The 25,361-nt window shown below is 43.6% G+C and overlaps 1 protein-coding gene across 1 annotated transcript in view; it reads left to right on the top strand.

The window, feature by feature from the left end:
- ADGRL3 (adhesion G protein-coupled receptor L3) overlaps window positions 1–25,361 on the top strand; it is a 519,229-nt gene that overhangs the window by 375,258 nt on the left and 118,610 nt on the right. The window contains exon 9 of the mRNA XM_084516776.1: window positions 8,286–8,366. Coding sequence (XP_084372902.1) covers window positions 8,286–8,366 — 81 coding nt within the window. The remainder of the gene's footprint in view (window positions 1–8,285; window positions 8,367–25,361) is intronic.

The raw sequence follows: 25,361 nt of genomic DNA, 5'->3' as shown, positions 1-25,361 counted from the left end.
CTCCTGGGGCTTCGCTGTGTTTGCCACTGCTAAAGCCGCTCCGGACAGTCCTTGCTTATGGACATCGATCGTCTCCTCCAGGGCTCTGAGCACTGCATTGCTCCAAAGCCCTCAGTCTCATCTGCACTCCCCCCTCCCCGGTTTCCAGTGCAGGTGAGTGGTAAATCATGTTTCATAGCACGATGAACACATCTGGAAGGAGAAGGGTAATATGATGTGTCATCTTTCTTTCAGCCTGCTGGGCAAGCTTTTGGGGAGCACGTCTTAGAAAATGCACAGCCCTGCAGGTCAGCTCCCTGCCCCAGGCTCTGGGGAAAGCCAGACCTGGAGAGGGCCTTCCTCCACGTTCTTCTGTGTGTGGGGAAGACAGGAATTATTTAACATTACTCAATTATAATATGTGAAATATTTTCTGACATTTTTTTCCTCTTCCTCTGTCGTATACCAGGTTCTTATACTGCAGAGTAAATTCTGGGTCGTTTGCTGGAGTCTACGCAGCATCCCTGGAGTCTAGGCCCTGCTACAGCCAATGTTTTAAGCCTCTAACTGAGGGGTGAGATTCATCTAAACACAAAACACAAATTGCAATGTTTGCACGGCATAGGGAAGAATCTCAGTATGACTTGAAGAAGCATCCTTGCCTCTGACTTCAGATGGGGCTTGAGTTTCGGAGTCCCAAAAGCTCATTTGAAAGTGTGCAGCTGCCACTAGTGAAAAGTCTCCAGTTGCTTCAGCTGCTGTAACAGTCAGGCTTTAATCCATTCCTCTGGCATTATTCTTGTCCTTATCTTTGTATATAGTTCAAGTCTAAGTTGCAAAGCATTCCTAGAAATTTGGCTAGCATAGATCCTCCTGTGTAATGGCTGTCAAAAGAGGAACAGTTTGGTCATCAAAAAATGCTGTTTTGATTTCCTTTCCCCCATGGTTAAGGGTGTTGTTTATTGTGACAGATTCAAAACAGGAATAGTACATTCTTGGAAAAGATTAGCCCATTTTATCATGCTTTCCACTCACACAAATACGTTGTCAGGCGCTGTTCGTGGATTTGCATTCACTTTAAAACATGAGATGCATGTATAGCAGGGACTTAGCCAAACGTCTTCCCAACTCACTCCTCTCTCCCTGCCTTTTTTATCAAGGTTTCTTCCTTAACTCCAAGGTGTTTTTTTTTGTTTGTTTGGTTTTTTTTTGCATTTAACAGCCCTGTGGCTGTGCTTGCAGGTTCCTCTGGTTGGTACTGGGGAACTCAGCCACAGCTTCCTACAGGGAGATAAGAACCGACCTTCTCCTCTTCTGCAAACTGTTTCCTCATGGGTTTTCCTGTCTTTGGAAGGCAGAGCAGTGAAATTCATGTATCAATGCAGATTTCATGTGCCCAAACAGGCTGCCCACCCTACGACCATGGTGCCATGGAACCCATCCTCCTCGTTTCAGAGCTGCTTCTAGCAGTCCTGCCCTTCCCACAGGCATTGCACCTGGACACAGCTTTGCTCACGGATACCATACTTTTCCCTTTGCAGTTGCTTTAAGCTTGCAATCACTCCTAGTATGAAATAAAAGAGGTAAAATGGCAAATGAGCAGAGCTAAGGTACTCAGAGAGCACTCTTTGGAAAAGAAGTTTTCTTGTATTCGGAAGTGTGCAAGGCTTCAAGGGGAGGACGAAGAAATAATCCTGGGAGAGAGAGAAGAAGAGGGAGTAGATGAGTTACAACAACCTTAAGGATTTAAAAGGGCAATGAAAGATGAAAGAGAGATGTACAGATGAAAGAGAGCAACCCCATAAAAGTCCGTGAATAAATGAAGCGGTGGACAGAATCAGTGCTAACTCTGACATTTCTGAGGTAGGGAATGGCTTTATAAAAGCTTTATTTAAAAAGAAAGCTTTTAATGCAAAATGGAAAAGGGTGGGCAGTGAAGAAATGATGTTTTGCAAAGATAGTCATTGATGAAAGGCAGTAAAAAGGCTGCTGGGAGAAGCCTGAATATATGCAGAGTAATAGGTCTGAATGAAATTTGTTTAATGGCATGTCAGAAGAGTTTGTTAGCAAACCTACCAGCTCTTTAATTTCTCTTTCCATATGTTTTTATATATGCATACATATTATGCAGTTCAAAAAGACCCATGACTGGAGAAAAAATGACAAGAAAAATGTACTAATTTTGGAAATTAAAGAGAACGAGAGTGATGATCCTGGAAATTGCAATCCAACAAAGTGAATGTAGTCTTCATCTAGATTATAAATTAAATTTAAAAAAAAAATCCTGTTAACCGAGGATTACAGAAATGTGGTCAAAAAGTGATGTTGTTTTTTACAGATCAGATCAATCACACCAGACAAACTAGATTGCTTTTGAAAATGGAAATGTTCAACTGGAGGGGGAGAGGAGCAGAGGGAAAGGAGGGAGCTGTAGCATGTAAATTAAACTTTATATGTAATGATTTTATTAAAATTGCTGGTGTCTTTTCTGAGACTTTTTCTTAGAATATGTATGTTAAGTGGTGTGTGCCCATCCCATTATTATAAAAAAAAAATGAGGAGAAGAACTGAAATCAAAGTCTCAGGAATCGATGTGCAGTTTCATGGTTATTAACTTACTCGTTAGTGGATGGATAAACAGAATGAAGAGTTCAGTCCACAGAGGTGGCTGTATTCAGAGATGCTGAAAGCAAGGGGCATAGGAGAGGCAGTGCAAGGGAGCAGTGAGTTGTGAGAGGTACAGGCACAACATTAAATGAAATGCTCTGGGTGAAATGCTAGCTAGACTGTCTAAGAAGGATCTCAAGAACAGAAGGGAGTGAGTGGAAGGAGAAAATATACCAAAAGAGGATGGAAAATGGGTAGAAAAACAAGCAAGTGATACAGCCTGACATGACAGCAAAGAAATGTGTTGCAGTGATCTCCCCTGGATGGGGACAGTAGAGATAACATTGAGATAACCAGGCACTGGAAACTTGGAATAGGGTCAGAAGGGAGTTCTGCACTGTTACATGCTACAAGTGGTGGCTATGTTTCCAAAAACAACCAGGGGGAAGAGTTTTTAATAGATAAATGGATGAGACTGCTCTATTGCTATTTTTTTTTTTTTTTTAGTTCATGCATTTGCAGATTTTCTTTTGTAATTTTGTCACAAAAATCTGTAGGCTAAATTATTTAAGGCCAGATTTTTGAAGATGTGTCAATGTTTATTTTGTGTCTATAAGCATTCAGATCCCTTAAAAAAAAATCCCTCAAGCCATGCATGCTATTCTGTTTCCCACAGTCCTCACAAAATGCCATTTTTTTTCTTGTAAGTTACTGGCTTTTTAAGATGTGCTGCATCTCTCATGTATAAGACCTGAAAAGCCAGGTGCTCCTTCTAATCCGCAAACATCTCCTCTGTTTCTTTTTCCTGAGGGAGGCCGTGGCACCAGGTGGACTTTCCAGGCCATGTCTATACTTCTGGAGCACAAGTCCTGTGAGGAGCAGCTGAGGGAGCTGGGGGTGTTTAGTCTGGAGAAGAGGAGGCTCAGGGGAGACCTCATTGCTCTCTACAGATACCTGAAATTTCGGAAGGTGTGGGGAGCTGGGGGTCAGCCTCTTCTCCCAGATAACTAGTGATAGAAATAGAGGGAATGGCCTCAAGTTGCACCAGGGGAGGTTCAGGTTGGAAATGAGGAGACATTTCTGCTCAGAAAGAGCAGTCAGGCATTGGGACGGGTTGCCCAGGGAGGTGGTGGAGTCACCGTCCCTGGGGGTGTTCTAGAAGAGGTTGGATGTGGTGCTTGAGGAAATAGTTTAGTGGGTGATGTTGGTGGTAGGGTGATGGTTGGACCAGATGATCTTGGAGATCTTTTCCAAGCTTTTATGATTCTATGATTCTTTCCCAAAACTGAAGCTACCAAACATCCCGTTGCCACAGCACGTGCATTTGGCCTGCCTGCTGTGGTTGCACCCTATCGTTGCTGAGGGAGGCAGTGTGGGTGGAGAGAAGGAAGGCAGGGCGTTTGTGGCTGCCCACGTCAAATTCGGTATTTGCTCTGCGTTGCCTGAGGGTCTGTGCCGCAGTGGGAGGGAGCGGAGCCGGGGTTTGCTGACTGACTTGATGTGCGGGTGAGAGCACGGAGCTGCTGGCAAAGAAGGTGGTTGTGATATTTATGCAGCACTGGCCAGGCTTGAATCCTTACAGCATGATACGCAGAAAAAAAGAGAAAAAAAAAAAAAAAAACAAAAACAGCAGACAGGGACTGAACCGTTGTAGCACTGAGCCCTCAGTGCCCGCCTTCCTGAGGAGGCTGCCGCCATGGCGGTGGCTGGGCCTTGCGAGCAAGAGGAGTGAGGGAAGCGGAGCCCGACTGAAGTGATTAGATACAAAATTGGCAACTTCATCACGCATTACTTTGATGATTACATTTGATTGCTGTTTACTTTTTTACCTGAGAGCCGGCTGCAGAAACACCAGATGGTTATAGTCAGAGTGGGATTTGGAGAGGGCCGTGCAAGCTGTTATAATACAAGGCATGCCCAACTTTCCATCAGAAATGGAGACATCTTGACCTTTGGTATTTTGTTAGAAACAGGCTTTTTTTCTCCTTTTTTTTTTTTTTTTTTTTTTTCTTAATGTCTAAAAAGTGGGTCACTTATTTAAAGAGGTGCAGTTATTTTTAGAGTGTTCTGTAAAATCTGGGGAGGGCCTGACGCCAGCCATTGCCTCTCCCATAGGGCTGGGTACCTGAACAACAGCCCAGTGTTGGTTAGCTTGTGGGCAGCATTTCATGCTCTTGAAGACTCGATCGGATAGGTTTGTGGAGGTGGAGCAATAGATGTGCAGGTATACATCAAAGCTTGATACACTGAGAGATGGTTACGTGGGCAATGGAGGCCCACATCCCACCTCCCGGTGCTGTGAGGTTGGCAGCACAGACCAAACACATGCAAACACCAGAAGGACTGGGGGATTTGGAGAGGGAGATGTTGAGAGTTTCTGCCCGCCTTCTCCCCCCCCACCTCTTTAAAAAAAAATAAAAATATTTTCTCATTCCCCTTTCCAAGTGTTTGTGGTAGCTGGAACTGGAAAGGGGAGGTTGTCTGGGGTCACTCAGTCCTAAATCTGAGGCTTGAAGTAAGCACCTAGAACTGCTAAACTCATATGAAATGGACAGGGGTTGGCATCATTTGGCAAACCTGTCCTGTCAGTCTGTCTTGAGCTGCATCAGTGGTATCAGCCTCAAAATCTTGCACGGTTTCACTGGACAAAGTTGGGGGTTTTAACTGAGTCATTAACAAAACTTTTAATACTGCTAAAGCCAGAATAACCATACTTTGATACTCAAGTTTGATTCCCTGACTCAGTTCCCTCTGTGTATTTGTGCAGTGATCCCATTGCTGGGGCTTCCTCCAGCCTACCTGCCTTGCCTCCCTTCCCTCCACCCACTCAGGTGTAGCTATTGCAAGTAATAGTGAAATCAAAGAAAAAATACATGTTTCTATTGATGAACAAGAAGGTTTGCAAAGGATCTTGAACCTGAGCATATAATTGTGGCCATAGATAACAGTGGAGAGCTTTTTTTTTCTCTTAGGGAAAAGCTATAATGAGTCTGAAGGGAAACTAAGTTGGTATTCATGCCCAGAAAATGAAGTACAGCAATTGTATGCATTGCTTTTTTATAGAGAGTATTAAAACCCAAAATTTGATTTATTAATATTGTGAGAAATATACAGTATAACAGGAGTCAAGTTTGATATTTTTGGGATCAGAGTGTTTTATATGAGCAGCAAGTAGATAAAAGCTTTCTGCAACTTGTTTCATTTATCACATGTAATCATTTGATGCTACTGCTTCCTCCATATTAGGTAAAAGCTTTTATAAAACATTCATAAACTTCCTTAGTTATTACTGAATCATAATGAATGTCTAAACTTACAGATGTTCTGTAGTCTTTTATACTGCATGTGTATCTTTACTCCAGCCTAGCCCTCCAAACTTGCAGATTTATTCTTTTTTTTTTTTTTTTTTTTTTTTTTCTGTTTTGGATCACTAGCAATGTGCTAGAGATGTGCCCAAGGGGCAAAAAGGGTACCAGTGTCCTGGGCTGCATTAGGCAGAGCATTGCCTGCAGATTAAGGGTGATGATCCTGTCCCTCTGCTCAGTATTGGTGAGGCTACACCTGTGTGCTGAGTCTCTTTCTGGGCTTAGCAGCAGAAGAGAGACAGGGAGGAGCGGCTGAGGGAGCTGAGGTTGTTTAGTCTGGAGAAAAGGAGGCTCAGGGGATACCTCATTGCTCTCTGCAACTACCTGAAAGGAAGCTGTGGGGAGCTGGGTGTCAGCCTCTTCTCCCAGATAACCAGTGGTAGAACTAGAGGGAATGGCCTCAAGTTGTGCCAGGGGAGGTTCGGGTTGGAAATGAGGAGACATCTCTGCTCAGAAAGAGCAGTCAGGCACTGGAACAGGTTGCCCAGGGAGGTGGTGGAGTCACTATCCCTGTGGGTATTAAAGAAGTTGGCCGTGGTGCTTAGAGATATGGTTTAGTGGGTGACATTGGGCGATAGTAGGGCGATGGTTGGACCAGATGATCTTGGAGGGCTTTTCCAACCATAATGATTCTGTGATTCTATGACTTACTGGAGCCAGTCCAGCAAAGGGCCACAGAGATGACTGAAGATCTGTGGGGAGAAGCTGAGAGAGCTGGAGCTGTTCTGCCTGGAGAAGACACGGTCCAGGGGAATGTTATCGATGTCCATAAGTACATGATGGGAGTGGGGTGATAGGGAATAAAGAATACAAAACCATATTCTTCTCAGAGGCATCCAGTGACAGGAGAAGAAACAATGGGCACAAACTGTAATTTCCAGAAGTGCCTTCCAACCTCAGCTGTTTTGCATTTCAGTGTTATCTGTGATGCAGCAAATGGGGAGCCTGTCCCATAGTTAGAAGGGCACCAGTTCTGCTCATTGAGCAGCTTGGCGTGAGAGGAGACCATCTACCTATTTCCACTGCAGAACTGAGCAGCTATTAGATGATAACTTGCATTCAGTAATGACATCAAATGGATTTTTAACATGTAAACAAGAAGGGGAAACCAGAGTAACTCGTTATTAGATATGGGTTTTCCTGAAGCAGGTTTCCCATGTTAAAGCACTTAAAAGCAAAGACAGAATTTATGATGTGTCAGTAGATTTTAAACCTGAATAGCGTCCAGTTGTTGTAATGGCTACTAATAATGCAAATTATCTAAGTCAGGCTCAGTGTAAAGCAGTAAATATATCCCCTCCATTCAGACACACTTCTGTTGTGTTTTTTTCTCCCCTTTGCCATTAATATTTTATCCCCTTGAGGAGATGCTTTCAACATATTATGTGCACCAGCATACTGTGCTCGTGGTATTCCTGGATGTCATTACAAAGAAGCCTGAAGACTGTACCACTGCTCCACTGCCTGTGACGCTAGCTTGGAAATGGCTTGGAGCAACAACAGCAAGTGTCAACAGGGAGCCGTATTAATTATTTGGAATGTGCCTCATAAGAGGAATCAACTGCTTTTATTGCAGCACGAATATTACTTGAAACAGGAAGGTTACTCTAGCTGTTATCGTAATCTATGTGTCATTAACTTTCCGTGTTTAGAAAAAGAGATTAATAACCCTGTAAATCGTTACAGTAAATAGATGAATTACAACAACATGTTTTTATTATAAATAAAAGTTTCTTGATATAGTCACCTCCAAATTACTGGAGAAGAATTGGGTCTTTAGCAACTGGGAAACTGCACAGCAGTGTTGGGAACTGAAAAACTTCCACTCAGATGAAAGCAATGCCAAGCTCCACAAACCCGTACCTGCAGGTGGGACAAACAGATGCAGTTATACTTCATGCCATACGTCCTTCACGAATTGTTGCGATACAGAAGTATTTGCTTCCCTCTTAGAGTAAGATTAACAGATTGAATGGGCTTGAGTGAATTTGCTTGTCTTCTGTGGCATATGGCCTCTTAAGAGAACGCTGTGCAAAATGTACATGGTAGCGGTGAAGCAGGTATAACTTCAGTTCTGAATAGCTACCCGTATCTGCAAGGAAAAAGCAAAAGAAATGGGAGTGTTTTCAACTTTTGATCACAAAAAATGATCACTTTCCACAAAATGGAAGTTCATCTTTGTTTTGAATGTCAACGAACATGAAAAACATGCATTGGAAAAACTACTTGCAAACCTATTCTGAGTCCCATGCCATAAAAATATTGTCTGTTGAATTATAGCCCTGGTAGACCTCTGCAGGAAACAGTGCCACTAAAACACTTATTTGTCCACAGGGCAGGCTCACCACGGGCAAGTTTCCTATATTGCCCCACCGATCCACCTCGATTCGGATCTGGAGCGACCGCCATCCAAGGGTGAGTCAGTGAAGCAGTCTCCATGCACATGCATCGCCAAAGAGCCATAGACACGAGCGTATTTCATTCATTTGTTCATAGAGCCTCCACGGCAAAGTTACCATGCTCCATCCAAGGACACTCTCGGGAACAAATTAATTCCTCTGGGACAGTTGTATGAGGGAAGACCATGTCCCATGTGCCGCATTATGTAGCTTTAAATATGCCATCTGTTTCACAAGCCACATTGCTCTCCTCACTACTTTACTTCTGCAGGGAGATGTGTACTTTAGCTCCTGCCCTCTGCCTTTCTCATTTCCTTCCTAATGGTATTGCACAGGGAAAGGGGGCTGGTGGCAGGATGTGGAAAAACAGATTTCAGCTGCCTTCAGGCGACTGAAGGCACAAAAGGAGTTGTGCGGTGGTTTGGGTCTGGATTCAATCCACATTGATATTGCTTAAGGTTTTTTCTTGAGTTCGTAGAGACGTGTCCACTGCAGAGGTTGACTCCAGTTCTAAGTCACTTGATTGCCCTTGGGAGCAATGCTAGCAGCTAATATATGTGCATTGAATCCACAGAAGCCCTGCATAGGTGCCTCTGCTAAGTGGTAAAAATCAAGTGGTGTGAATGTGAGCCTTTGATCTCCCAGTCTGATCTGAAGGATCTTCAGCTGTCCGTGTAGTGATGAACCCTCACTGTTTGCCCCGTGGCCTGGGGAAAATGGGCTTGGACCCGGAGTATGCATTCATACTGCCACGTGAAGATGCACGTGGTGAGATTTCTTCATCAGCTCCACAAGTGTGTATGAATGTATGGTGCTGCAGTGGCAGGAGGGGTACAGATTTTGTAGTGGTGTTGCTATCATGCTCCTGTGCTGTGAAGCTGTGAGTAAGTTTGTGTATGTGTATGTTTCTCTAAGTGCTCGTGGTTGAAAAACACATGAATGCAAGATGAATCTGGGTAGAACCATGTGCTGGGTGGCAGAGCTTGGGCGTGAGGTTGCCAGATTCACAGTCCTCTCTCCAAAGCTGGGCTTGTCACGACTGAGGCTGGTCATACACAGTCTCCTGGCAGTCCACCACCTCCATTCAACTTGGGGTGAGTTACCCTGAGATTCAACACGTGCACTTGAGATTGTCAACTTCCAAGCCACTTGGAAAACCTCTGGGTTTGTGATAAAATTTGCTTTAAAAAATTTGCTTTAAATTTTTTAGCAGAGCACTTCAGTGATGCAGAGACAGGTGGGACATCCAGCACCTTCTCACTAAAAACTTTTTTGAGGTCGAATGTGATGATTCAGAGCTTACTTAGAATAGGTCAATGTAAATCTTTGCCGCGGGGTCTGAAGCAGTCTGTGAAAGACTCAAGGACGATGAAACAGCAGCAAAGATGATGCCATGCCTTGCTTTCTCCAAGGTAAAAGAGCTAAAGACTAACAAAAATTTTTAGTAGCCTGCCGTTCACAAGGGCATAGCTACCTCTGTGAGATGGATGCTCCTGCCACCAGGAACAGGGCAAAGTGTGTCGGGCAGAACAGTTGCAGCACTTGAAGAGAAGGTGAAATAGAGTTTATTCAACATAAATGGCTGCGTTAGCTGCTTTCAGTAGGGCATTCCCCACTCCAGCTGAGACATCTTAAAGAAAGGACTGCTTAGAGTGGAAGGAGTGGTATTACTGCTGCCACATACTGGAAGAAGGACTTGAATCCCTTGTATAATTTAACAGGAGAAGGCCAGGGAGGCAGCCGGCTCTGAAGACATCAATCCATTAGCTGGTGACTGTGGGGAGTCTTAAAAATGTGGTAATTGGTACTGTCTCCCAGGGAAGAGCAAGGCTTTCTTTTGGCCCAGGGGCATGTACATCTCTTTATGCATCTGCTGACTCGTTTCCAGCCTCAGCACCCCAAATCTACTAGGGTGTACTAAAAATCATGATTTTTTTTTTTTTTTCTAAGTGTATGAAGGTTATGAAGGTTATAAGATTTTTTGTTTGCTTGTTTGGCTACATTTCCTGACACCATGGAACACACACTCAGGTTATGTTCTAGGCCTTATCTCATAACCACGAGGGCTATTTTAAACAGAGAGGGCAAAAAACACCTCTATTCTGAAGCTATTGTTGATTCACCACAGTTCCAGTAGCTGGTACTTTAAAAAAAAAAAAGTGAGTTTATGCCAATAATCATTCTCATGCCCTTCATTTCCCTTCCATGTTCCCCCTAGCACTGACTGAACACCGTGTACAGGTCAGTGTTGCACTTACAGTGGCAGAAAGAAGAAAGGTGGTAGCCACCTTAAAGTTTTAATTGTAATAAATGGAAATGAAGCCAGGGTAGGGTTATAAAAACATCTTTCCTTCCTGTATTAAAAATGATACAGATTTAGTGCTGCCGTGGGTCTGTGCAGCTGCAATTCTCAGCTGGCAGATTTATTTGTAACTGCTTCTTCCTTCTCCTTTTTAAAAATTTTATCACTGGTGACATTTACCCACATTGTTTATGCATGCAGTGCATTTTTACCTGCCTTTCAGAGTCCTGATGCTAGTTCTGAATAGAGTATAAACTCCAGTAGTTTACTAGTACATTAGTGTCATCATACATTACAGGGTAATTACTCTGAGCCACTGCTCTGTATAGTACTGCAGTAATGACACCGTAAATCACTTAATAGAAATAAGGTGCTGAATCAGCGCTTGAAGCAAGACACTGACTTCTCCCCACCCCCTTTTTAATTTGAGGGTGTTTTAAAATTAATTCTATTATGCGAAGCACTGTTCACCATTATTTTTACGGCTCCTCTCCTTCTGATGATCCAGATGCGGTGCCGTTATTTTTGCACAACTGTTTACACCATCTGCATGCAGAATGATTGCAGGGGTAGCCAAGACCTTGGGCCACTGGAAATAAGGAAAATGCTGTGACATTGCTGAGGCCACAGTTGTGTCTTCAGCTTCATCACGCGTGGTCCTGAAGATACTGCAAGCCGGGACTGTTGGCTGGATGCTGAGGCTAATAAAGAAAAAGGAGAAATCTATTTACCTTAAGCTCTATTTTGTGTCCTCCACGAGTAGTTATTAGCTGTCAGTATTTCAGGAGCCTCTTCCTTTCACTCGGGCAGCCCTGTTGTACTGAGCCGTAGAAGTGAATCACTGGTCTGTTGTGACAAACCAGTCAAACTTTTCTTGTACCCACCAGTTGTGTTCTCCTGGGCTGAGGACTGAACCTGCATTTAACAATGGATCGCTGGTTGCTGACAATAGCAAGGAATTTCAGAGATAAATGCTAATTCTGACACTCTGGCTTAGAAAGGAATTTTATGGAATTATCATACACAGCAATAAATTAAATTTAGAGTTTGGACTCAATTTCTGCCAGGTACTAAAATACAGCGAATAGAGTGAATTAAACTTACTGAATCTACACACTAAAACTATTTATAAAGCTTTATAGAAGCAGATTTTAGTGTACGTGTGGAATCATATTAAACATGAAATATGTGCCTGGCTTTTACAGCTAGGCAGTCCAGGAAGCTCTCCTACCCTGTTGAGCTAGCATTTTGTAATGGTTTCCTTCAAAGTCGAATCTCAGAAGACAGAGTTGTCTTGGAGATTGATATACTTGAAGTCGGTGTCTGTCCAAAATATGAAATTATAAGCAAAACCATTTATTGGTCCCCAGTTCTACAAATACATAGCAAATTCGGGAGAGAGGTTCTCACCTTTCCATGCGTATTTCTCAAGTGAAGAAGTTGTTCTGGCCCCAGTACAGGCTTGGTTTTTTCTCCTCTAAACCTCGGTTGTGTGGTTCAGCCTCCTTAGATGCAGAATCGCTTCCTTTAGGGAATCCTATAGGGCATGGAGTCAGGGAGACAAACAGAAGTTTTGCTACTTTTTCTGTCTTTCCTCTCCAACTCAGTGGTGTGCCCCTTCATGCATTTTTCCTTCAAAAACTGGGCCCACCCTGTCATTTTACTTTGCGTTTGCAAAGTCTGAAGAATTATCAACTGTTCCTGAACATCAGAAGCATTGCAAAATCTTGTTACAAAAACTAGATGAGGTTTTTGAATGCACGCATTCTGGGTCTTTTTCTTCTTTCTTCTTCCTTCCAGAGGTCCCATGGAGGGTTGATGGCTTTGCAGACAATCTGGGAGGATCTGACAGCCAGTTCCCAGCAGGGCTTACTGCGCAGCCCTGTCCTCCTTCCCAGACCCAGGGAAAGGGGGATCAGGGCAGTGAGGCCCGATGGTGCTTCCTGGATGAATTCGAGCTGACACACGGAGTCACGCATCCCGTGCTTGCCAGGCCCTGAAACACCCACCCCTCTGCCTTCCTTCCCTGGTGACAGAGCTGTGGGAGAGTTGTGTTGTTTGGTGGCCCTGCTCTGAGCTAATGGTGGCCAGATACCTCCCAATTCCAGGTTTTTGCATCATTGGCTTGAGTCTCCTTAATTTATGTAGCTTGGGAATCCTTTACAGTGCCTCTTTGGTTTTCCACAAGGTCTCTCTTTTGCTTACCTTGCTCCTTCTCTTTAGGGTTAGTTACAGCAATAAGTTTCCAGCTTCTTAAGGTGAGATTATTTTCCTGCTGTCTTTCAGGAGGGAGTATCCAGCTGAGAGGTTATTTCACTGCTTTAGAGCCAAGACCATGCATGTATTGGATCGTAGTCAAGGTCTCCCATGCTCAGAGCCCTCACTCCCTTTCCACCATCTGAGTTTCTGCATAGTCCCTCGCTCTTCCTCCTGTCTCTCTCCTTTGGTTTTCTTTGCTTTTGCTCAGCCTTTTCTCCAGCCATGGCTGCTCTTAGGACTTCTCCTTCACAGCTGCTTTGTGCCCACTGGAGAATCTCATTCCCCCCAAGCTGCAGCAAGCAGCTAGCAAGGAAAACACGGTGTTTTTTTCATCAGGTCTGTCCCACATGGCTTTTTAGGCAAGTAGGGTGTATGAGGTGTAGATGTAACTGGTGTTTCACCAACTGAATGAGAGGCAGCCGTTCACAGTAAGCTCACTGTAAACCTACTGTCAGTGGAAAGGTTTTGCAACAACCAGATGTGCAGTCAGTTTTCAGTTGCCTTACCTTGAACGCATCTGTACAGATCCACTTGTTGACTCCTCTGCTGTTTCTTTTTCATTTGAACTTGGCTTTTTGTCATGATGGGTTGCTCATCAGCCTCCACGCTGGAGATGAGTCTTCAAACACCTTAGCGTGGAGACTGAGGGTTTTTTTTTTGGGGGGGTAGTGTGGTAGATGCAGCCACAGGGATGCGGCTGCCAGGTATGGAGCCTGTTTGAGTTGTGAATGTGATGGACTGTGAGCTCTGATAGAAGTATGTGATGTTTTTCCCAGTCTCAGCCACAGCTCTTCAAAAATCTGTCCTCACGGTTCAGATCTGCGCTGAAATGTTCATCTTTGTGGAACACACTGATTTCCCTGAAGCAGCCAGCTGCTTTGAACACGGGCCATGCTCAGCATTTATTAATTCCTCATTTAGATAGCATGAACGAGGATAGCTAGCATCCTAACCAGGGTAGCCAGAGCTCCTGGAAACCTTGCAGCAAGCCTGCAATCCTCCTGTCCGCTTGCTATGATCAGCAAGGTCCGCTTTACGTCCTGTAGCTATCCATAGTCAGAAAGAGTTAATTGAATGCCTTTCGCCGATTCCTTTTTTTTACTGTGGTGTTGAACTGTTGCTCTTACTTCTTTGGAATGTGTGTTTTCATTGCAGAGGGGCACCTCAGGGCATTGCTGTTTATTTATAAGATAACAGCATTTTCTCTAGCAGTAAACCGGAGCAAACAAAGTCTCTCAAGGAGGAGTGCTAAATCCTGTATGCTGGTGGGAACTGTTCAAAGTGTTTACCACTTGAAAATATTTAAGGAATCGAGGGGAAGAAAGAGTCTGACTGATGTTTAACACCTTTTCCATTATTCCTACAAATCTTAAGAAAGAAAGAAAAAAAAAAAAAAAAGCATTATAACTTGCTTTTTTACCTTTTTTTTCTTTAAAGTGTTTTTCTATGGAAATCAGCATAGACTGTCATTTAAAGATGCCTTGAAATTTTGCTATTTTTTTAGGCTGTTTTAAGCTACGGTACACTCTGATGTGTTCAAAGTGGACAGAGATGTCCACCCGGGAGATTCTTTTGACAGTGGGCTTCATTTTCCCTTGTACTGAGTTGTGCCAGTTGCCATCAGCAGGGGAAGTTTTCCCCCATCCGACAGTGGCAACAGCTGGAAAGCAGAGACAGCTATGGCAGCACACCCTCAAGCATCACTAATCCAAAGTGAATGTCCTATTACCAGCTTGAAAAAAAGCCGTGGAACTAATTCGATGTGGAAATGAACACAGCGCTGCGTACAGCATAAGACTCTTCTCAAACTTCTTTTTTTTTTTTTTTCCCTTTTCTGCCAGACTAATTTTTGGCTACACTTCTCTTTCTGAAATATTTATAGGGCAAATAACTGTTTTAAATGAGCAGATGGGGGAGACATAAGACAAGCTGTTAAATTAATAAACATGTGTGGTGCTTTATCAGTAAGGGAGCCCATTTTGGCATTTCTTCTGGATGATTTGTATGGCCTATCACCATTGCACCTGGTGCAGGGACAAGAAATGGGCACTTAATAACCAAACAATGTGCAAACTCCTTCCATTATAACTTCATTATGTCAGATATAATCGTCTATAACTAGATGTCAAATACATAATTTATGTCCAGCTCCCCTGTGGAATAGTGGCCATATGAATGAATGGCCCCATTAATGGGAAGGAGCTTTTACCGTAACTTTTCCCCTCCTGGTACATGGTCCGTTTTGTCATCTGGTATTAATTCTGGATCATTTCAGGCCTGTAGAAAAATGCCTGTTATATTTATATTTGTGTAATGGGAGAGGAGGGCAAATAAATCATACAAGAGATCAAATTTCAGGTCCACTGATTACCGAAGCCATACGGATGTTTAAAAGGGAGCGGTATCGGTCTGTAGCAGTTTGACTGAGAGGCATAACTGGCCTTCATGTTGCCCATTCAGAGAAGTTTAAGAGGCATATGATGTGAGATAGCACTTCTTAGGGGAACTCTCCGACACAAAGGACATAGCCCCTGGAAAGCAGGGCAACCACGCTGTTGGCATCGTTTTCAATATCTTGCTTCTTGCGTCATGTGCTGCCTATTTGCAGAAGTGCTCCATGACTTATACAATGAAATATTTCATCATAACTTGAAAAACTAAGGTGGGGCATATGAGGATGATGTTTTATTTTAAAGGAATCCTTCAGAAACATGTGTTTGCATTAGAGTGGGACATAAGATCCCAGCTGTTGTTCGGGGCAGGACCTGTGGATGTTCACAAATAGGTACAAATTCAAAGGGTCAGGTAGACACAGGTCCCATTGCAGAATTACTTTTATGCGTTTTTATGATTATTTTTTTTAATATATGGCCTGGTTTGGGTGGTGGAGAACTCTGGTGGAGAACAAATTGATACTCTAAATCTGGGAGGACAGTTAGTTAGCAGTCGAGGTAGGAAGCCACCTCTCGTAGCAATGTTGATGTAGTTACTTAATGAGAAAATGGGTTTTATTCTATTGCAGCTACAGAGGTAGTGTTTGTTTTATTCTTCATCAGGTATAAATTTGGATGAAAAATGATCCAGTTAACACCATTTATAATAGCAGATGACTTCTTCATGTCTGATAGAGGTTTCCATTGACAGCACAAAATGATTTTTAGACTAGATAATGAATGGTATGTTTACCTAACAAAAAATTAATGCTTCCCAGACTTATAACTTGGATTTGTGAGTGGCATGTATGAGAAAATATTTGCAGTGGTGGAATATGGCATTACATCTATAGCATCTTCTACTGGCAAATATTTTTCGTTATATTTTTCTTTTTCTGTGATTGTTATTTTAGAGTTTTTATGTCATCAACAAAAGCTGCTAGAAAATTCACTGTATGTATTTAAAGAAAATCACTCCCTTGGAAGGTCTTTTCCCCTTACGAAAGAAATGTAAGCAATGTAATATTTACTTTAACTCCAATAAAATCTATGGTATGGAGTTAGATTGGGAATAAAACAGGTTCAGTCCCTCTCATAAATGATGTCCAACTACATTCACTTGACAAAAACGATCCAAAATGACCCTGTGGTCAAGTCTAGGTTTGAATATGAGACAAGTTAGGAAAAGCAGCTGATAAAGACCTGGGCTATTCACTGGTGGTATCTGGCTGCCTTCCAATAAAGCACAGAAGTATTTTAGTAGTCAGTCAGTACGTTTGATGTAATCTCATTGAAGTTCATCAGACTCGTGCCTCTCTAGAAAGGCAACCAATTCCTCATACGAGCAAATCATGTTTGGTTCATGCTTGCTGTTGACAGCACAGAGTCAAAAGGGGAAGGAGTTTTCATGTTCATTTTATGGATCTTCAGAAAGCTCGGCAGTAGGATTTTCTTCAGGTAAACAGTTGTGGGGGTTTTTGTTCCCTTTTATCTTTATTTTTTTTTTATGCTATATGACACTTGTAATCATTTTGGGTTGAATCCAAAATTGTTGAGAAAAAAAAAAGAGATGTTTCCACCACAGAGTCAGTGGTCTGATTCCTTCTAACATTTTGGCCCTTGAATTTCCTTAAAGCAATTTGAATCTTCACTTTTTATATTGCTCTGTACAGGGGAATTGTGGTGATGTGTTACAATCCATTCAGAGGGAAATTTATTTCCATGAATTGGGTACCCAGCTCTTCAAGTGTGCTCTTGGAAATCCCAGTTTTAATAAATGCATGCTACATACTGATTAACAGATAAACATTACATAGACCTGTTGTTAAGATTGTAACTTGGCTCTCTCTTAAGAGGTCTGGTTATTTCAGACTTTCAGCCAAGTCAGTTTGGCTTGATAATGGCAATATTTGCTCAGAAGACAAGGGCCGCTATCCTCTAGATCCAAATGGTTTGTTATTGCCTTCAAATTAGTTCAATGTTTTTCATTCTCCTGGAAAATTGATGGGAAGCAGTATTTAAAAGATCTTGATTGCCTTTGAGAAGGGAGATTATGGTTTGCAAATGTAATTACAGGAGTTAGAAGGACATGAGGGCACGATCCAGGCCATGGGGCTGTTGGCCAAGTTTTCAGGGTTGGGGAGAACGAGCTGGTTATGGGGCAAAGAGAAGATGTTGCTCTCACCCAGCTGAAGACACCTTTACATGTGTGTTTTGGATATATTTTTAGTGCAGCCAGATATCACAGAATCACAGAATTTTCTAGGTTGGAAGAGACCTCAAGGTCATCGAGTCCAACCTCCAACCTAACGCTAACAGCCCTCCACTAAACCATATCCCTAAGCTCTACATCTAAGCGTCTTTTGAAGACTTCCAGGGATGGTGACTCCACCACTTCCCTGGGCAGCCTGTTCCAGTGCCTCACAACCCTTTCAGTGAAGAAGTTCTTCCTAACATCTAACCTAAAACTCCCCTGGCTCAACTTAAACCCATTCCCCCTCGTCCTGTCACCAGGCACGTGGGAGAACAGGCCAACCCCCACCTCGCTACAGCCTCCCTTGAGGTACCTAAAAAGAGCGATAAGGTCGCCCCTGAGCCTCCTCTTCTCCAGGCTGAACAAGCCCAGCTCCCTCAGCCGCTCCTCGTAGGACTTGTTCTCCAGGCCCCTCACCAGCTTCGTTGCCCTTCTCTGAACCCGCTCAAGCACCTCCATGTCCTTCTTGTAGCGAGGGGCCCAAAACTGAACACAGTACTCGAGGTGCGGCCTCACCAGAGCTGAGTACAGGGGGACGATCACCTCCCTAGCCCTGCTGGCCACACTGTTCCTGATACAAGCCAGGATGCTGTTGGCCTTCTTGGCCACCTGAGCACACTGCTGGCTCATATTCAGCCGACTGTCCACCATCACTCCCAGGTCCTTCTCTGCCTGGCAGCTTTCCAACCATTCCTCTCCCAGCCTGTAGCTCTGCTTGGGGTTATTGCGCCCCAGGTGCAGGACCCGGCACTTGGCCTTGTTAAACTTCATGCAGTTGACCTCAGCCCATCGGTCCAGCCTATCCAGATCCTCCTGCAGAGCTTTCCTACCCTCAAGCAGATCGACACACGCACCTAACTTGGTGTCATCTGTGAACTTACTGAGGGTGCACTCGATGCCCTCGTCCAGATCATCGATATACCAACCTTCAGCTAAGGAAATGAGTTTCCCGAAAGCCTCTTCCCCTATGTGTGTGAGGGCTAAGCAGGCTCTCACCTCTTCCTTTTTTCCTTTGACAGATCTGGTGCATTGGGAGTCTTATGAATGGACAGCTTCAGATGAAGCATATTAATTTGTAGCAAGTATATCCCTTGCTTCATTGCAGCTGTATTTTTTCCTGGAAAAAAAAAAAATAAAAAATTAGTTGTGTTTCTTCTTTAAAAAATTACCGCAATTATGGGTGCTATGCTGGCAGTCTCCCCTTTAGATTTGCTGTTTTTCTCTAAGTCCTGTTTTCATCTTTATTTTTTAGACTGCTGCTTTGCACAGATGTGTGTGTGTGTGTGTTATGCCCACAAATTTAGTAGTAGACATGCAGCAAAATAATACTGAGTAAACAATTACATTTCATTTTCTGGAATAAAAAAGGAATGGGTGTCCATAAATCTTCCTTTACAAAATCTGGGCTCGAGAGTAAGAAGAAGACAAGGTTTCTAAATTCATGAAGGCCTTTTGCGATGGAATCCTGTGTGCCACTGAAGTGTAACAAGCTTATTTATATTTTATTGTGCTTCTAGATCAAGCTGCATTATTATGGGCTGCATTTCCCCAGATACTATAGCTGTTGCTAAGGAAAAGGTACATTATGTTAATATTTCGTGATAATAACTATGCAGGCTGGGTTTTGTACATTAATAAAGTTACGGGGGGAAAAGTGAAGTTAATGCACCATTTTGATTTAGTACTCCGTAGATTGTAGGTCACGTTTAAAGACAAAAAGCAAGCTTGAATTCGAGAAGAATTCAAAGAGAAAAATGTGAGAAAACCAAACAATTGGCAGAATTTATTTACTGAACTTTTAATTTGCTTAGCAGTAGGGATCTGGAACCAGCTCTGCTAAAAGAAAACTTGGCAGAAGCAAACTAAATGCTTTTACCAGACATTTCAGTGAAGAATTTCTCAGCATTTCTCATGCCTTAATGTGTTTTGATCATGTAAACAGAACATTCATCCTTAATTCCTGTTTCCTGACCATTTCCAGTGCTGTTGTTACGTGATTTAGGTACCTTCTGATTCATTTAATGTTAGGTTGATTCACTGAGAGCCCACAATCAAGTAGCACAACGCACAAAGCAGAATGGCGACGTAATGCATCGCTTTTGGTGTATGGAGTCAAAGAAAAGGACAAAGTCACGAGCAAGATAATGATGTCCATGCTGGGTATTTTAAAAAAAAATATGCTATACAGACTGTATTGACAAGTATTACAAAAATGTTTACAAAACAAGGAAAATAAACAAGGAAGGATCTTGGCATTCCTCCTAAAGGAATGTTCTGAACTGACTTTCCCCTTTCAAAACTGTTTCCTCATTAATAGTGCTGCCAAGGCATGAAGCAGCCACAAAGGGAGGACTGAATGGGTAGGAGCTCATCCGAATGCTCACGTACCCTGCAGGGCGAGCCCTGCACATGGCTGATTTCAGCAGGACAGTGGCCGAGGAGAGGAGAGGAGAGGAGAGGAGAGGAGAGGACACAGTTCAGAGTGGAGGAAAGCAAGATGAACTGGAAAGGGAAGGACAAAATGCCTGTGTTACATTATACATAACATGTACAGAGGTTTAAAATATCCCTCCTCCAATGCTTTAGTTTGGGACAGGTGGGAATTTTGGCTGCTGGAGTAAATGAGCTACCACCTCCAGCAACTGTACACACAGTAATAAAATAACGCTTGCTCTCCTGATTACCCACCCCAGGCACCCGTTCCTGCCAGCTCTCCTCTTCCCAGCTTTGCACCAGGTCTCTGCAAGCTAACAGCAAAGATCCTGAGTTCTCCTCCAGCATCATTAACCGCTCCTAACCTGCAGCAATACAGAGCTCAGCCCCAAAAGTGAGAGTGGCACAGATCGCTCACGTTTTTTGAGTCTGTCAAATGGACCACCCAAATCTTCAGTTCCTGTCCTTTTCAGACCAGAATACCTGTACCTGCTGGCTCCAAGGGCTGTGGACAGGGATGTCCGGAGTCTTTGTCCCCCAGTAATCCAGCCATGGTTTTAAAAAGTGGGCGCCCCCTCATTGCCAATGGTTTGTGCTTATCTTTAAAGCACATTGCTCTTCCACATTGTGTTTGGTTAAATAACCGCAGCTCGGAGTAGATACTTCGCATATAAGCTGACAGGGTTGACACTGTGAGTATTTTGCAATCATTTGTTTAATTAGCTGAAGCTCTTTGGGGAGAAGTTTATGAAATGGCATACTCCCAAAGTCTAATTTAAATCTGTTTTGCTTTTTTGATGGAGGGCTCATAATGCAAAGCATTAAAAAACGTACGAGTGAATGGAAAGCGACAAAACCCCTTCTGTTAACGGGCAGTGCCTCAGTAACAAACTTGTCCAAATACAGAAAGGAAATTACACTGAGTAAAATGACCTACAGGAGGGGAAATTGGAATTAAGTCCACGCAGCTGTCATGTCTTTTTTTTTTTTTTTTTTTTTTTTTACCTGTACTTCCCCTCTGTTTTCATTTAGCGCAATGCTTAATTAAGCTTCTCCTTTGTTTGGAGGTTAATTCCTTCTCTAATCTGCAGCTATTTTTGCAAAGGTGTTCATTACTGGAGCAAACCAAGGCCTAAGACAGGAGAACGGCAGGTGCTGAGCCTCCTTGAGCAGGAGGGGATTTCTGCTCCCGGCGAGGCCTCGCGGCCCAGCTCCCAGATGCAGGGCTTGTGTGTGGTCACGCAGACAGCACCTCTGCGGCTCTCTGCTTTCAGTAAAATGGATCCTTGGTGAGGAGCTTAATTTTCTGCCAAAGTGCCGTGGCAGTGCTGCTCTGCCTGCTCGCTAAATACATCGAGAGCCCTTCGCTTGCAGCAGAGACTCAAACAAGCACTGGGAAGCGCGGTACTGATGCTGAATTTGGCTGCCGAGCTGGGGACCGGGCAGCGTTGGTGGAGCAGAGACCAATTCTGCAGAGGGTTTTTCAGCCTGTCCCTCCTGCAAGATGTGCTTCGCCTTTTTGGCCAAATGGAAGCGAACTTGAGAGCAAGAGCTAAAGCAGCGTTGAGAAGTAGAAAGCCTTGCCCATCCCCTCATTCCCCGCCCTGTGGTATATCACTCATGAAGGGTAGCTCCTTCCGAATCGCAGGAAAGGCTGGGCATGAATAAGAAGCCATCACTTGTCATAGAGAGAGCAGGTTTTATTGTTATGTTTCCTTCTCCTGGTTGTGGGATTAGGCATTTCATGCTTCCATAAATACATCCAGCTTCTCTAGTAAGTGATTTTTAACTGTGGCGCCCTGTGGATGTTTATTTTGTGTACTCTTTTTGGTTCTTTAGAAGCTCCAGCTTTGGGGGAAAATAGAAAAGGCAATCGTGGAGCTGGCCGCTTACTGCTGACACAGCTTAATTAAGGTTTAAATTAATTAAATATTTCTGAAATGAGCAGGTATTGACAGAAATCTATGCCCTGTCCTATACACACGTAAAAAGGGAAAAAAAAAAAAAAAAAGTACTTTTAGATACATTTTTCTTTGTTGTGCTCTCTAGACAATGCTGGTGGTAAACTGCACACATGGGTAAAGCATTTTGCACTTTCTGACAATTTATTTCTTTGGAAGAATTGGCGTGATGAGAAATGGCACAAACAGCTCAAGGAGCATCGGCTCTTGCAATCAGTAGCTGGTGAAATTAGCATATTCCTTCTGCTTTGTTTGCACAGACAATTACAAATTAGATCAAGAAAGTATACTCCCAGAGGTGTGTTTGTGCTTTATAAGAGAACATTGGCATGGGAAGGGGAAAATGTATTAGTACAAAGCGTTTTAGCCCCATTTGTAGCTCGTACTGCTGGCTGCAAGCTACAAGTCTTGCACAAATTCAATAGAAATGGAAAGGAAGAAAAATGGGGGAGGAAAGGCAAAACAGGAGCAAAGAAAGAGCTGTGTGAATAGCTAATTAGGATGAATTGCGTTCAGCCGTGCAGGAGGTGCTGGGAAGATCCTGGGTGGGTTATGGGGGCAGTAAGGGTGGAGGAACAGAGGTGCATGCTGAGCAAGGTGGGAGCTGCCACCCACCAAAATTGGGTCTTTGAGCTTTTTTTGCATATAGAGGTTGCTTTCCTGAGGGGTCTCTCCACCTGGGACCTCCCTGTTTCAAGGACACCAAATTGAGGTAAGACCAACCACCGCCTTGCCAGAAATACCAGCATGAGGTTAGTGTTTGGTTGTGTGGCAACACCAGCCTCTTCTCCAAAATCTTTTGCCCCCAGAGAGGGCCCCAGCACCTCTCCAGCTCCGATGCTGAGGAGATGTTAAGTAACGAGCAGCTTTTACTGACTGTAATTGCGCTTGAATTAAGTAGCTGCCTGTGTGCTGGGTGGCTCCTGCAGCCTGACATCACTCCTGCAGCACTGGGAACCTCATCGCTTCTCCTCGCAACAGTTCCTATGCCAGGCAGCTTCGGAGGGCACAGCTCGCTTGGCATAACTCTAAAATAACTTGGCAAGTAAGCTCTGGAGGCTTAAACCCTTGCCCTCGCTGGGATACATGATGATCTAGCTACCTGCAGTCCTTGATCTTCCCTTTGTTCTCTGGTTTTCTCAGTTATCATTTGTTCACATGCCAAAAACAAATACATAAATAAATAAACAAATTAAATAAAAAAAAATAAGGAAGAGGGAAGAAACAAAAGGAAGAGGATTGGAAACGCTCGCTGCGGTTTGCAGGCAGGGCTGAGAGGCAGCCTTGGCTCTGCTCTTTGTGTCCTCAGGGTGGTAGTGCAGCTACTGCTTCTCGGTGCCTCGCAGGCTGGCGGGCAGCAGGGAGGCAGGTTGTGTGTTTAATTTGCTGCTCGGGTGTTTGTTGTGAACGTGCATCCCCGCACTGAAATGGCACAAATGCCTGTGCTCGTCTGCTTCGTTTCCTGAAGCTGTGTCAGGGCTGAAGGGGCAAGCTGCAACCGGGTGTTTTTGTGACAGCATGCTAGGTGAGAGGGTTTGGATTTGAGGACTGCAAGTCACTGTCAGATGAGCAAGGATTTAGAGAAAATCTCTTCTGTTACTCTCTTGCAGCCTCAGGAGACAGGGCAGAGCAGCAGGCAGCTGGCCAAAAGATGCACAGGTGAAATAAAGAAGCTAAAGGAAAAAGAAAACGCAGGGAACTTTTATTGGATCCAAATATATGAAGATTTTTTTCTTCTCTCTCTTTCCACTTAAAGACAGCTTATCAGAAATCTTTGCAGAAGCTAACAGTGTGGATTTGGTAGCTGAGAGCTTTCTGTACAGCAGCTTTCAGAAGGCAAAGGTACTTCTAGCTCCAGCAACAGCCCCGAGCAAAGGTGAGCTGCAGCCACCCCCGGCGTAGATACTGAGGCTGCCTTTGGGCTGTGCCCCTCATGTGCTTGTTCCATCCTTGCATTTCTTTTGCCGGGGTTTGTTCCCAATGTTGATGGACTGCTATTCTGAAAAGTGATGTATTAAAGGAGAAGATAATCACGTAGTGGGATTTAAGCCATCAAAGAAGGGAGTCCACTTAAAATGATGAGTACAGCTAAAAACTCCCCAGACTTCAGAGTTTTGTGGTGTGCGGATAATAATGTACTGCAGGACATCCTTCACTGGTAGGGAGGGCTCAAATCTGTGAGGCTTTCCAGCCTTCATCTATGAAATCACTTTAGTGCTTGGGATTTTCATTTGGCTTTCTACTCTATTTGATTGTGGCCATGTTTGAATAATGTCAGAGCGGAAATTGGTTTTATTGGACTTAATTTTGTCCACAGAAAGATGTGCAGTGCCTTGAAATATGATGTAATTCCCGAGCAGAAGGAGATGGGCTTCTCTTCAAGTCAGACCTCAGCTCTGGTGTCTTGGTTTTTAATAGTCCAGGCTGCAAAGTAGTAGGAAATGGTGGAAATTGCAAGGTGGAAGTGGGTTTAAATGGCAGTAATCTCTACCCTTGATGCAGGGAGAGAGCTGCAAATTGCTACTCTCCTTCAGCTGGGAGGAAGCCTTAAAGCAAGCTGTTGCTCCGCTTTTGTTTGATGGCATTTCACCTTTTTTTAAGTGGACAAAGGGAAAAAAGATTATAGGGAAAAGAATGTAATATAGACCTGGAAAAAAAAAAAAAAAAGGGTCTGTGTCCAAATACCTTGTATTGTTGGGTATGACAGAAAAAAAAACTCCTTCCTAGGGTGGAGATGCACGGATGAAGATACTGGCTGTGAGTGAGGGATAGCTGAAGGTTTTGATTGAAAGTGGTTGAGGGAAAAGCTGAAGAAAGGCAGTGCAAAACCTCCCAGAGCCCTGAAGTGATGCGCGGCTCAGCCAGCAGACACGCTCCAGGCTGGAGGCTCCCAGCCGCCTCACCTTTATCTGAAAAACCAAAGCAGGAGTCTCAGCCGTGAGAAGAACTATTTAAAAATAATAATCATCATAATAATGGTGTTGCTCAGATTTTCTGGTTGCCATGGTTTTTGGGGACTGTAGTATTCGCTGCATTCCAGATACCAAATATAGACGTAGCTAATTTCACCTGGAGGAAAAAAAAAAAAAGTGATGGGATTTTCTCTTTTTTTTTTTTAAGTTGGGGATTTTAAACCTGCAGTTTTGGGGGGGGTCACTTGTCTGCTTATGGGGTATTTGTGTTTGTGTGTGCACAAAAATGACACTGAGTGAGGCCAATGGTGAGTTGTTGGGGCTCTGCTTGATGATGCTCGAGTAGTTCTGTGAGTAACTCTATGCAGTCAGTGCCTGTATCAAAGATAAAGGCTGGCAAGCAGATTTTGGGCTAACAGTCCCTGCTTTCTGTGCCAGTTACTCAGCAAGACTGATAT

This window comes from Aythya ferina (assembly GCF_964211825.1).
Source record: "Aythya ferina genome assembly, chromosome: 4".
Classification (NCBI taxonomy): Eukaryota; Metazoa; Chordata; class Aves; order Anseriformes; family Anatidae; genus Aythya; species Aythya ferina.
The sequence above is the reverse complement of the archived record's forward strand: the minus strand, read 5'-3'. Positions and strand labels throughout refer to the sequence as shown.